The 14,165-nt window shown below is 34.3% G+C and overlaps 1 protein-coding gene across 1 annotated transcript in view; it reads right to left on the reverse strand.

Annotated features, from left to right (window-relative positions):
- Positions 1-359: 359 nt before the first annotated feature.
- The window catches only part of Rassf9 (Ras association (RalGDS/AF-6) domain family (N-terminal) member 9), a 32,030-nt gene continuing 18,224 nt past the window's right edge, over positions 360-14,165 (reverse strand). Inside the window, exon 2 of the mRNA XM_013019879.1 lies at positions 360-2,731. Coding sequence (XP_012875333.1) covers positions 1,471-2,731 — 1,261 coding nt within the window. The 3' untranslated portion in view covers positions 360-1,470. The remainder of the gene's footprint in view (positions 2,732-14,165) is intronic.

Below are 14,165 nucleotides of genomic sequence, written 5' to 3' on the forward strand. Positions count from 1 at the left end.
GTTTGGCAAGAAATGTACTCATTACCTTGCTCATGAAACGCTAACCCCTCTGTACAGCATCTTTTCAATAAAATTAAATTAAAAAAAGAAAACTGAGATAAAACCTGCATAACAATATGCATAAAGGGAATGAGCAAGAAAAATCAGGATATTCATATATTATGACTATATAATATTGCATTTCTACTTACCCATTCTGACATACAGGGCAAGTGTCCACCACAGGGGAAAAAAATACAATCTGTAGCAATATTAAGACTACAATGAAAATGATAAAGATAATTGCTTAAGTACAATCCCATACTGAGAAGGGACCAATATGTTAGGGAAGGAGAAAAGCAGACTTCCAACAGACAGAAGGAACAAGAAAAGAAAAACATGATAGAGACATAGATAGAATTTGGAAAAAAAAATGTACTCTACCACATGATGACTGTTAAGATAGAACCAAAATAATCCAATTCAAGTTCTTGAAACTTTACTAGCATGCTTGAGATAGTGTTAGAACATTTTAAAGTACTAAGCTTCTTGAAGTACCTCAGATGAAGTACTAAGACAATTGGATTACAATAGAACAAAATTTTTTTATCCATGAGACTTTTCACTTTGTAAGTTCAGAGGCAATAATGGTGTTGGTATGCACAGCACTACTGGAGAGATAAGCAAAAGAAGCCATAAATTTCATCACTTCAACTGATGAAGATAGGGTGAAAATGAACAAAAGTATGATGTATTGATTTTTTTCTATATTTTGCAATGCACGCCAAGAATGAACCTGCAAAAGAATTAGTTTTATCCAAAGATCTCTATTGCCTATATAGCAAAATCCTATATATAGCTTTCAATCATTTAAATCTACTTTAGAAATAATGGTGCCTGGATGGAGCACTTGTCTTGCCCATCTATACCAACTTTGATCCATTTTTGAGATTTACACAAGTCCCAACAGCCACTTGTCACGTAGGCTTAAGAAGGTTGATGTGGTCAGGAAGTGATGGATGTGATAGGTTTTACAATCTAAGCATTAAATTAACAAGATTTGCATTAACACAGTTACAACATCATCACTGTCTTATACTTGATAGAAATTCTAGTGGTACAATGTTGACTGTTTTAAAAAGGTAGTACATTTTAATTTTCATTCTTCTTGTGTGCAGCTTCAATATTTAAAAAAGAATGTTGGAATTGTTTTTAAGTTTACATATCTCCTTTCTAGCAGAAGCTATGGAAGATTATCAAATAATCCCTATTGAATTATTTCTGTTATGTAATGATAAGCAAGTTCTACTACATTCCTATAAAACAATTCACTGCTAGGACCAGGAAACATCAAAGCCACATTGGAAATCTTACACCAGAAATCAACAAATTTTACTAGCTTTTATTTCACTACTACAAGCTTTATCATGAGTTACCTATTATATTATATAAAGATGAGCAACATGAATGGAGGTGTAAAGGCTACTGGAATTAGGTGGACAATAATACCACATCCCCCACGGTTGTTTCAGAGTCTTGACTGTGGTTAGAGCTGATGCCAGTGTCTGAATCTGTATCGTTTATATACGTGTTAAATACCCTTTGTGTCAAGGGCAGGACCTCTCCACTGTTAGTGGGGACTTCAGATCCCTTCCCTCTGTTTTCCTTTAACTGGCATCCATCTTGGTTGCTAATGTGAAACGAATTAAGCTCCTGGGCTAGTAGTTCATATTCCTTGGCTTTCATCAGAAGCAATGAGTCACTGTATTTAATCTCCTTCTGGATGCCACTCAAGTGAGAGTGGATTTTCAAACCAGCTTTCATACTTTTCTCCAAATCACACTTAACACTTTCTAGATGAGAACTTTCCACTTCACCGACGGCTGCCCCTTCGGAATCATCCATGACTTCTAGGCAGACACTCTTGACCTCTTTCTCTATTTCTGCGGAGAGCTTATCAATGAGCATTCTGTAGTACTTCAGCCGTTCTTCCAACTGTACGATGTCATCGCTTTCGTTCAGGTCCTCCAGAATCTGGTTTTCCTCTGACTGCAGGTCGAGCTTCCGCTCAACTTCACTGAGACTGGGCATTAAATATGCATCCTGCACATAATTTTCCCCATTATTTTCTACCCGGTCGAGGTGGAATTTTGCTTCACACTTTTCAATTTCCAGGTCCAGCTCTTTCATCCTCTGCACTTGCTGATGAATGGTATGGTCCTGAGAAATGATCAGATGAACTAATGTCTCCATATGATCGCGATCGTGAGACGCCGTGTCCTGCTTAATTTTAGCCAGCTTCCGGAAAGTTTTTCTCACGATTCTTTTCTGTTTGTCTGGTGGTAATGTCTTCATGTAAGTGGCTGGGCTGAGCTCCCACGGTTTTTCGGTGTTTTGGACTAATTTTGTTTCAGCGGTCCTCCACAAAGGAACTGGAAGGAAAGCATCTGCTTTAACCAGAACAAATTGCATATTCGGCTGCTCATCGCCCCAAGCTTTCCACAGCTTCAAGATTCTCGTCAGCGGAGGGAGGGCGCGTTCAGAGCCTCTCCACTTCTCTACGATGCAGTAATCACTGGGCTTCCCCAGGAGAAATCGTTTTTCCCCCAAGGTAGTCTCATGTTCCTCCAGCAAAGCCTGGATGACATCAGCGGAGGTGGTGCGTTTAGTTAACCCACAGACAATCTTCTCTTCTTGGCAAACCCAAACCACAATTTCCTTCTCTTCTGATTCCATGTCTTTAGTTGGAGATCTGCAAGAAAAACGAAGTCCACTGAATTGCTGTCAACACTTTTGTGTCAAGTAGGAAAGATGGATTAGCATTAATCTGCTTTCTAGATTTTACTCTTTTTGGATAAGAGACACACTTTGGGGTTGTGATCACCTATGGATCTGAAGATCTAATTCCTGGGGAACACACACACACACACACACACACATGCACACACACACACACATGCACACACACATGCACACACACACACACACACACACACACACCTGTGGATAACATCTTAATTTCCTTTTTATACCCAATCTAGAAAGCAGAAAAATAGTTCTTAAAGAAGAAATATCATCAAAGACAACTGAAAGCACTTTATATTTTTCTTTGGAAGTTAGCTATGATGCATATACAGAACTGTTAAGATTCTGACTATAAACAGAGAGGAGATGAATAAGAGTTCAATGATATTTTTGGAGGGGGGCCATAACACTGGAGAAAGGACCATGGAAGCATAAGAATGGTGAGGTGTAATGGAGTCATAGAGTAAACATTTGTTGAGGATTGAAAATAGCTAATTTTTTTTAGTCAGTCAATTTCTGCCAACTAGGTGCCAGATATGTCTGAATATACTACCTTAAGGCAATATCAGAATACACAGAAAAGTGTACAGACACAGATATGTAATCAAGATAGCATCAAATGGTAATAAGTGCACTGAAGAAGATAAGATGGGTGTAGGGGTAGAAAGTGTCTTGGAATGAGAGAAGGTGTCTTATATTTAGTGTTTAGGAGAGACTTCCTTAAGGAGATAATCTATGAACAGGAACAAAAATGCAGTAATCTGAGATGTACACTGAAAATTCTAAAACAGAACAAAAAATATAGCTCATGAAGTATATTCAAAAGAATGTCCATGTACTTTGAGGTTAAAATAGTAATGTTGAGAGTTGTTGATATAAAGGAGAAAGTCACGCAGTAGGTAATGAGGTCAAGGAGAAAGGTAAAGCCTGGCAGAATATAACAAAGAATGTGTATTTTGTTGGGATTTTAATAGGAAACTATTGGAAATTTTTAGGTGAGTATGACTGGATTTATGCTTTTTGTGTATCTGGCTGTGTTTGTGGACTATGCTGTAGAGAAGAAAAAAGTAAAGGCAAGATGACTGAATGAGAAACCTTCTACCGCACACTAGGAGATAGATTCTGTAGTATTCTGAACTAGAGTTTTACCAGCAGAGATATTTGGAAGTAGTCTATGTTTATACAAAGTTTGTTTGTTCATTTGTTTATGAAGTACTAGCCTTAAGCACAGTAAACAAACACTGTATGCTCTAGCACTGAGATAGAGCCTATGCCCCCACAAATACAATTTGGCAGTACATTCTCTTGTAGTACAGAGGGTCTGAGTGTACAAGTCTATTTCCTATGAATATAACAAAAGACCAAGGCAGGTTATTTTCTAAAGGAACATGATTTGTTTTGCTTCATGGTTGTAAAAGTTCAAAGTTAAGAGGCTATGTCAGCTGATAGTGCTTCTTGCTTTTGCATGGCAGTAGGATCAGGATTACCTTGCCTGAAGTCTACATAAAATCTTAAGAAGCCTCAGAAATCCAGTCACAAGAAAATCACTCTAATCAGCCTATTCAATTCTGATCTCCTCTCAAAGTCTCACTTTCTAAAGACTATAGCCAGGCATAGTTAAAGTTGCACCCCTTAATACTATTAATGTATGACTTAGAGGGATTTAAATACATGACATATTTAAAGCAGAGCATTAGGGGTTGTGGGTAAGCTTAGGAACAGATATCTACAGAATATTAAAAAAATAGTTTTCTTAAGGAAAAGGAGAAAGCTTCATGATGTCTAATTTATATTTTAAAGAACGTTAAGATTGTGTTCACATGAATATAAATTAAACTAACTTTGTCTTTCATCATACTTCTTTAACAGAATGCAAAGAAACAAATGATATAAAATGAATTATATTACAATATGATTTATGATGACTTATGACTTTTGAAGTAGAAACTGGTTGTTTTGTAAGTTAAGTCAAACTCATTTATCATGTACTTATATTTTACCTTCAAAGCATGTTGACTCCATGAATCACACACTAAAGAATTCTCCCCCGGTTTCTAGAATCTCTTACCAATTAGAATTTATAATGTTTATGTGTTTGTAGCAAAAGTGGCTTATACTATGCTACCAACTTTATTTTAGGTGAGCTAATTATGCTGCTTATTGACCCTACTAAGATGAAAAGATAATTAGGAAAGGTACAAGAATAAGCCAGTAACAAGAAGTTAAGGTTAGGTCAATTTCCTAAAAAAAGAATATACAGTACAACTTACATATTCAAATCTAGCGAGTAAAATTTTACAAAGAGTTACTCAAAATCTACAGAGGTGTGATATTTCTTTTATAAAGTATTTTACACAGCATGATTCAAGGTTGAATAGTGTTATTTAGATAGATGTTCATGATATCTTAACAATATTATAATTTTTAATTTGATAATTCTATATAGCAAAAGCTAGGTTCAAATTTAGGATAATAAAACTATTTTTGGCATCCTGAGTGATGGGGACCTAATACACAAAAAGTAAAGACAAGTGGATACTCAATGTAACTTATACCAATTATTGTCAAGTTATGCATAGATTGCACACACTACCTCAGAGACACTCCCACACATAAACAAACCTTTCTGGCTGGGTGCCAGAAAGGCACTGATTAATCACCAAGAAAAATCAAATGTGGAGCTGTGGCATAAATGGTAGAGCTCCAGCCTTGAGCAAAATCAAACCTTAACAGACAGTGTTCAGTCCCTGTGTTCAAGATACCGACCAACAAACACACATATACATTCATACACATACACAAATACCCCTCCACACCAATAGTAACATTTCTTTGACATGAATACTACAGTCAAAATTATTTAAAACATTTTATACTATATATTGAAGAGTTTAACTTGGATAATTTGAGAAGCTGTCATTTATATTCTTTGCATTTTCCAAATGTGTAATTACAATTCATTTCACCATGATGTTTTAATAAATTATGTTAGATACAATAGCAAATAGGTATTATCAATGTCAACTTTAGATAAAATTACTAATAGCTATCATGGTTAACTTAGGATGTCCTGTCCAATTGAAAATATATAATGTCAAAGATAGCAACTATCAAAATATAAATAGTCTACACACTGTTCCACACTCTGACATATATTACATCATTAATTGTTGTGATTATGTAAGGTCAGTGGTGAGCTTAATGTCATTTTATAGATAAAGAAACTGAGGCAAACTGAATGTCCTCACTTTAATTAGTAGTGGATTAAGGGTTCATATTCAATCTAGAGAGCTGGCTCCAAAGTTTGAAGTTTTAGCCAGTACACTTCAAGGGAAGTTTGTACATTTAATGATTTAGGTATGTGGGTCAAATTGGAAATCAAAAGCACTACCTGTTAAAAGAACTTTTATTATATGAATTAGCCTTTGATAGCAATATACACAACTTGCCCAATCGGATCATTCAACTGATAAAGGAATAAATTTTCAAGGGGCATCCATATAGAAAAGTATGAAGGAATATGTTACCTTCTGTACCTTTCTTTTAAAAAAAAACAGTTTTCTGCTAGGTGCTGGTGGTTGAGGTCTGTAATCCTAGTTATACAGGAGGCTAAGATCTGAGGACCATGGTATGAAACCAGTCTGGGCAGGAAATTTTGTGATATTTGTCCCCAATTAATCACCCAAAAGCTGAAAATGGAGCTGTGACTCAAGTAGTAGAGTGCTAATTTTGAGCAAAAATGCTCAAGGACAGTGGCCAGGCCTGAGTTCAAGCCCAGGACACATACTCTCTCTCTCTGTCTCTCTCTCTCTCTGTCTCTCTCTCCCTCTTCCTCTCTCTCTCCTCCTATCTCTTTCCCTCTCTTTCTCCCCTCTCTCTCTTACCCATACCCAAAATAGAACGAATTTTCTTCTTGAGTTGATACAACCTGAGTATCTCCTATAGCCAAGAAAAAAAACCCCAAAAACTAAAAACAAAAAAGCCTTTCATATACTCAAGATCTTAGAGTAGTCCCTATGTCCCCCTTTCTGGTTGGGAAGCATCACTGCTGTGCCCGTAGCTAAGGATGACACATGACCTATATGCTGGAATTGCTGGAAGAGCTGTGAATGTCACTGGAAGAAGGCAAGGACTAGGAAACTGCTGCAAGTATTAGATCAGCAATAACAGTGTACTAGGTGGTTCTACAATATTTTCAGAACCAGTAATGAGTAAGATGTTCCCTGCTTTGAAATAATTGGGTTTTAGCCTTCTCTAGAGATGTTCTGGATCTCAGCTTCTGTAGGTACATGCCACTATTGGTCATCTAAAGTCAAAATAAATAGTTTTGTTTATATATTTGTACCAGTATCAGAGCTTGAAGACTCAGGATCTGACCCTCTTGCTTGGCTAGCTTACTCAAGATGATGATCTACCACTTGTGTCCTGTCTCACATCCATCAAGAAAAATTTTGATTCCATGTTGCATATAAGTAGCACCCTAGAGTCTCACTGACTCAAAAACTTCCTTTTAAAATGTATTTTCAAAATACGCCAATACTCATGTTTTATTGGGCAATGATTACTAAATATTTGAAGGAATATTTTACATTAATCATTCAAACCAAGTAATTTTCAAAATTTCAGCATCTTGGCAGCACATTTAAAAGTAATGGTCATTCAATACTGATGCAAGGTGATAAATTTCCCACAGCCAGCATATGCTTTATCATGTCAAAAATCTATTTCATAGAAGGTGTAGGAGTTTGATAACTCTGAGTTTCTATACTTGACAAACATTGTTATGCACCTGCTCTATATTTGGAACTGCCATGGGAACGGTGAGTCTATAAACACATGCATAATTTGTAAGGCATCGTCTCCAGCGAATTGTAGAATGCCATGCAATTTGGCGGAAGTGCAACACTTTGTTTAATGTCAGTTATGGCACTTAGTTTCTTATTATACCAATGATCCTCAGCTGCAAAACAAATATAGACTATTGATTCATAGTTTTATAAATAGAAAAAAGTTCCAAATAAAAAAATAAAGACAAGACAAAATATTCACCAAAATTAAACTAATGTAGTACTCTTAGTCAATTGTTTACAGAAATAATTAGTTCCTGTGATCATAGCCCCATGCAAACCTATGAATTAGATCTGAATAAATACCCCTAAAACTGGAAATAAGAAAAATGTTCTTTTGCCCACCTTTGCATTTTTACTTTCTAGTAGAATTAATGACATCGACAAACATAAAAACCTAAAGGTTGAAAATATAAACTTAGACTCAATAACCTGATTTGTGATTGAATATTTTAAACAGATCTTACCTAATAGATTCAAATCTAGGAGTTGAGACATATATCTTGCAATTTTAATGCAATAGGGGATTACTATATATACATGTGTATGTGTATGTGTATGCAGAAAACATGCTTACAAGTATAATTTGTTTTGCTTTGTTTTTCCTGTGTGTTCTTTGAAAAGTTCGTTAGACTTTTTAGACTAGTTCCTGAATACCTGAGGAAACAAATGAGGAATGATTTATCTTTTAGTTTCGTATGGTTTGATCTGTGAGTGGTTGGTTCATGATTTCTGGGCCCATGTAAAGTAGTGTCAAAATAGAGGATGTGATAAAGCACAGCTGTTTATCTCTTGGTAGTCAGGACACAGAGAATCAGAGGAAGTGACAGGGGATGAGGAGCTACCTTAAAAGATATTCCTCCCAATAACTCCTTTCTCCATCCAGCTCCCTCCTAGTGACCCATTAAACTATGAACTCATGAACTGATTTATCCATGAGGAAAGTTAACACCCTCATGAGCCAATCGCCTCTCATGTTTGGATCTATCAGCTACAAACCAAACCTTCAACATAAGAGCCTTTTAAGTGACATTGCCCACAGAAAACAAAACAGGGAAAAAACAGATACACATTATACTAGTCATAAAGCCACCTACACAACATACCATAATCAAATAAAAACTAACACCACTACCTAGCTTTATCATTTACTCATTTTTATTTCCTTTTCTTAACCCAGTGTTTTACTTCCATTCATAAACTCCCTGACAATATATCTAATGCTATTTTTTCCTTTTCAGCCCAGCATGCTCGGCACTTGTTCTCTCAATTGTATTTAATAGATAAATTGCGTTTTCTGCCATGTTTGAAATATTTAATCAGTTAATGCTTCCAAGCTCCCACACTTATTGCCCTTTTGGCATGTTCCTTGGCTTGCACCATTCCTAAATTTTAGAACTCACCTAAACAATAGCTGCAAATATTATAATTAATTTATAGATGAAGAGAACTGAGACAAGGTGAGGGTAAATAACTCCCTCAAATCACTAAGTTAAGAAGAATTAGTATTCCTTCCAACTCTGGCTTTAGATGATAGCATACATGGTAATGATTACAATAGTCTTTCTGACTTTATACTTATAAACCCTGCCTAGTTTATAAACTGGTTCTATTTCTATATTTCTCTTTAAATTATTTTCTTGGATTCCAATGCATTTTTCTTATGAAATTAACTTTTCATGCCATCGCATGAAAACCAAATATCTGGTTTTCAGTAAGATATTTATGTTTATACATTCACCTTCCTCGATCTCTCATTCCTCCATGTAATCGTACATTATAAAGTAAAATATCAAGACTTACACATATTCTGAAGTGAGCAGGAACAGCAATTGAAGGTCAAAAATGGTTATTTACTGACTGATGATTAATTGACTATGGTGGTTCCCAGAGTGGTACTCTCTAGTTACTCTTGGAGAATATGGCTAATTGGTGAACAAACCATTGTAATTTTCTTGAGCATGTTAGTTTTGTAAATGGGGATTGTGTAAATTATAGAATTTAAAATGTATTTCTGCTAAGCATGATGGTGCAAATACATAATCAGCTATCAGGAAACAAAGTTTAAGAGTGTAGTCAGAGTCTAGTCCCGGCAAAACCATGAAATACTACTTGAAACATAAAGCAATAAGTGCTGGACTTAAGTGATGGAATTCTTGCCTAGCAAATACAAGGCCCTGAGTTTCACCTCTACCAAAAATAAATGTAAAGGAACAAAATAAAATAAATTATTTCTGCATCACATGATAGAATAAGAACATTTGCTCAATAACACATTTATAAGAAAAAGCATCACAGTCATATTTAATACATACCATTTTAAGTTTAAGATTTTAGATGTTATAGGTATGGCTTAAGTGGTACAGCTTATGCCTAGCAAATTAAAGCCTCTAAGTTCAAACCCCATTACCACCAAAAAAAAAAAGATTTTAGATGTTAATTCATGTCATTTTAAGTTTAAAATTTTAGATTAATTCAGTAAGAATTCTTTCCTGCAACCTGTATGTAGAAAAGAGACTCCAACAACCAGAATCTAATCAGGTAATCACTTCAAACTACAGTACTTAGCATTTTTAATATATTATAACCATGAAGTGTTTTGATTAAATTATATAACCAGACAGAGCTGAACCCGTTATCTGCATGACCACAGAGAGAAAAGTAATTTACCACATATCCACTTAAGCAGGTACTTTTAAACAATAGCAACATATAAATGTTTAATTTAGTTTTCATCATGTTGAAAGGGGTAGCTTACATTTGGGTCTGATTAGCACACTACAATCAATAAATCTTAAATAATATCCAGATTTCTTTTTATTCTCATAAGGAATTAATTTTAAAGAATACAAGTATTTACTTTTATTTCAATACTTATTGGAAATAGAGTAAAACCCCAGTTGTCTTTAGTTTTTTGGAACTTGTTTGTCTACTTCTAGAACCACTAGTAACAAATGAGAAATACTCTTAATCATCTCTAAAATATGAATCTCACTACTACATAACTAGTTCACACAATAATCTTTTACAATATTTTAGAAAGGAAATTGAAAGAAAAGTAATTTTGAAACACTATTCAACAGGTTTTATTAGACACAATAAACTGCATCTATAATTATGTAGTGTATATTTATAATGTTTCTTATGAAGGTGCCATTTTTATGCTTTAAATCATGTTTCAATATATTAAATATTTATGCTTATCATATTAATATTCTGATTTGTTGTTTTGCTCACTTTTATTTAAAATATTTAATTATGGTGAAGATATTTGGAAATAATACACACACAAAAGTTTTTAAAGTAATAATTCTATGGTTCATTATGGTTTTTTAAAGTTGATTTTTAGTCCAGGATATGGAAATACGTTTTGGAGGCTTTTGTTTTATTTTCTTTTTCTCCTGTTTGTTCATTTATCTGTCTTTGGGATAGATAAGGGGGCACAGAAATGGAGGGACTAAGGGTAAACAAATGAAGCAATGGTACTCACTAAACACTATACTGAAAATGAACTATATAGATTGTGTTTTTATAGTCTCTAAATCAATTATAAGCATGTATCATTCCCTCAAATGAAAGCTATTTGTTAGGATTGTGTACATATGTATTTGTATTGAAATCAGAGTGATTTGGGTACTCAGTAGGCATTAGGTTGAAAGCGAACTACACAACTTGTGGTGAAGACTGGAGAGAAAATCTGGGAGAGACAAAAGAGGTGACATTGTGCACAAAGAAATGTCCTTATTCCCTGACTAATGAAACTGCAATCTGTCTGTACATCAGCTTTATAACAATAATTAAAAACATTTTAAAAGTTGCTTTCCTTTCTGCAATATTAATGACATTTATTTTGAAATATTTGTAAAAGTATATAGCAGGAAATTGTAAATTTAATTGTATCCTTGATTGACATTTTCGGATTCTCATTAAGTAATTTTGTCCAGTCATTTAGATTCTTTCCTGCAATGTCTAAAAATGTTGTTAATATCAAATATAAAAAAGCAGAGAACTTTCACAATTGTAAAACCTCCTGTGTAAAAACACATTACTAACAAAAATAATAAAGTACACCTCTATATTTTTCTAATGCAGACAGGGAGTAGTTTTTTTTGTATATTTTTATTCATTGTCTTGTTAAACGAGTTGCTATGGTTCACAATATTATTTTGCAAATATTTTCTTATCCCACAATATTATTTCATCTGTTTCAACCTGTTTGAATTTCCATATCAATATAAAATAACTTTTTACCTCATAAATTTAGTGCATTTTTTAAGTTCATGCATATTTTGTATCACAAATGAGCCAGGAATGTTCTTAATGTTCTCTTAATTCTCTGATTTTGTATGGATACCATATATTTCAGTGAAAAGATATACATATACATGATTATCCTTGAGAAAATTTTTATTCATATTTAAAATGTAAGAATATCTTTATATTATTATTTTAGGATACATTCATTGTATCTTCAACTAAATAACTACTACTCACAAAACAACAAAAATAAGTTGTAACTTATATCAGGAGTTTGGGGCTTGAACTCTTGCTCTCACTCCACTTTTCTGCTCAAGATTGTTGCTCTACCACATAAGCTAAACCTTCACTTCGCACTTTTCTATAGCAGTAAGTATCTTCAATTTGTCTGCTTGAGCTGGCTTCAAACTTCATTTCTCAGATCTCAGATTGTAGGTATGGGCCACTAGCACCTCAAAAATCATGAAGGTTTAAGATGAAGTGCTCTATTGAAGACTCAATAAAATATATTTTCACAGAATTGGGTTTAAGTGTGAAGCAAGGGAAAAGTTGGAGATGATGAAAGAAATTTGTTTGGGTTTTTTTTTTAACTGTATTTTTTTTGTCTTTTCTTTTTTGGTACTGGGGATCGAACCCAGGACGCTGCACTTGCTAGGCAAGCGCTTTGCCACTGAGCTACATCCCAGCCCTGATGAAAGAAATTTGGCATTATAAAGTTTTGCAAAGAAAGAAGGTTGAAGTTGGCATATCGTTGGCATATCATGCAATAGCATTTCTTCCTAATATGCAGTAGACTCAAAACTTAGTTAAAATATGACACTCAAAAGTTATTAAAACATGCCAGGCACTGTGGCTCACACCTGTAATCCTAGCTACTAAGGAGGCTGGGATCTGACTATAAGGGTTCAAACCTAGTCCACACAGGAAGTCCATGAGACTCATCTCCAATTAGCCACTAGAAAACCAGAAGTAGCCTTGTAGCTCAAAATGTAGACCACTAGCATTCAGCAAAAGAGCTCAGGGACAGTGTCCAGGTCCCAAATTCAAATCTGACCACCAACAAAAACAAAACAAATAAAACAAAAGAACAAAACAAAAGAAACAAAATTATTAAAATAACTTTCACATGTAGTAACAAGAACCATTTTCAAGCAATCTTATCCCAAAGGAAATCACATTTCAAAGCCTAAGAATCATTATAATGTAATTGAAAATGCTTACCTTATAAAAATATACTTCTGAAGCTCTATAGTTGAGATGAACACTAGAATGTAATCTACAAACATTTGTAAAAAAGACTTTGAAGTCTGAAGGATATTTTTGTTTTTTCCCATACAATCTATGCAAGAATGTATATCTTTGGCCACCATTGAAAGTATGATGCAAACTCAATTGAGCTATCATGGAGAGTAATGATTCTAAATGTAGTTTCTTTATTACTTGGGCCTCTAAAGAACAAAACTTCAGTCATATTAGAATTTCTCAGATCTAAGCAACTGATGGCATCCATACCTGGAGACTGTAAAGGGCACCTCCATCAAGAAGAAAGAACTGTGAAACAATACAAATTTGAGGACTGGGTGTCTATCCAAGAATAAAGTTCCTATTTTGCTTTTATTAACATCAATTGTTTTTTAAGATGACTATTCTTTTTGGTTTTATATTGGGGTAATGTTTCTTCCCCTGAAGATATTTGGCACTATGGGTACAATTTAGTTTTCACAATCAGATTACAAATTACTACTGGCATCTGTTAGGTAGAGGCCAATAACATATCAATACAGAAATTAGCCCCTCCATGTAGGATTTTTTTAATCTCAATAGTGGCACAATTAAGAATCTTGTTGCAGATTTAAAACAAGATGGTCTTTCATCAGTGGTTCACTTTAGCATGTTTTTCTTACAAACAAAACTAACAAAGAATAAGTCTCAAATATTATAGCATATATGTTGATGAAAGTTGATGTTCTAATCAATGAAATAAGACATAACTTTATTTTGCTTTATTTTATGCCATAACCAAAGGGTTATGCTGGGTATTATTAATCTTGCCCAACTGGATTTCCTGTCAATTCCAGAGCTGATAGTTGCAATGCTATAATTCTATGCTGTAAAAATACAAGCATCAAGAATAGAGCCTATTTTAGTTCCAGAAAAACTTACGTTCACAACTTTTAAATCTTCTTCCATCCTTAAGAAGAATATCTATCCATTAAATCTGGGATGTGAGTTGTGGAACGGAGAGAAGATTGTGGATAAAGAGATATGCTGGAAATG

The sequence above is a fragment of the Dipodomys ordii genome, unplaced genomic scaffold (genome assembly GCF_000151885.1).
Source record: "Dipodomys ordii isolate 6190 unplaced genomic scaffold, Dord_2.0 Scaffold3, whole genome shotgun sequence".
Taxonomy (NCBI): Eukaryota; Metazoa; Chordata; class Mammalia; order Rodentia; family Heteromyidae; genus Dipodomys; species Dipodomys ordii.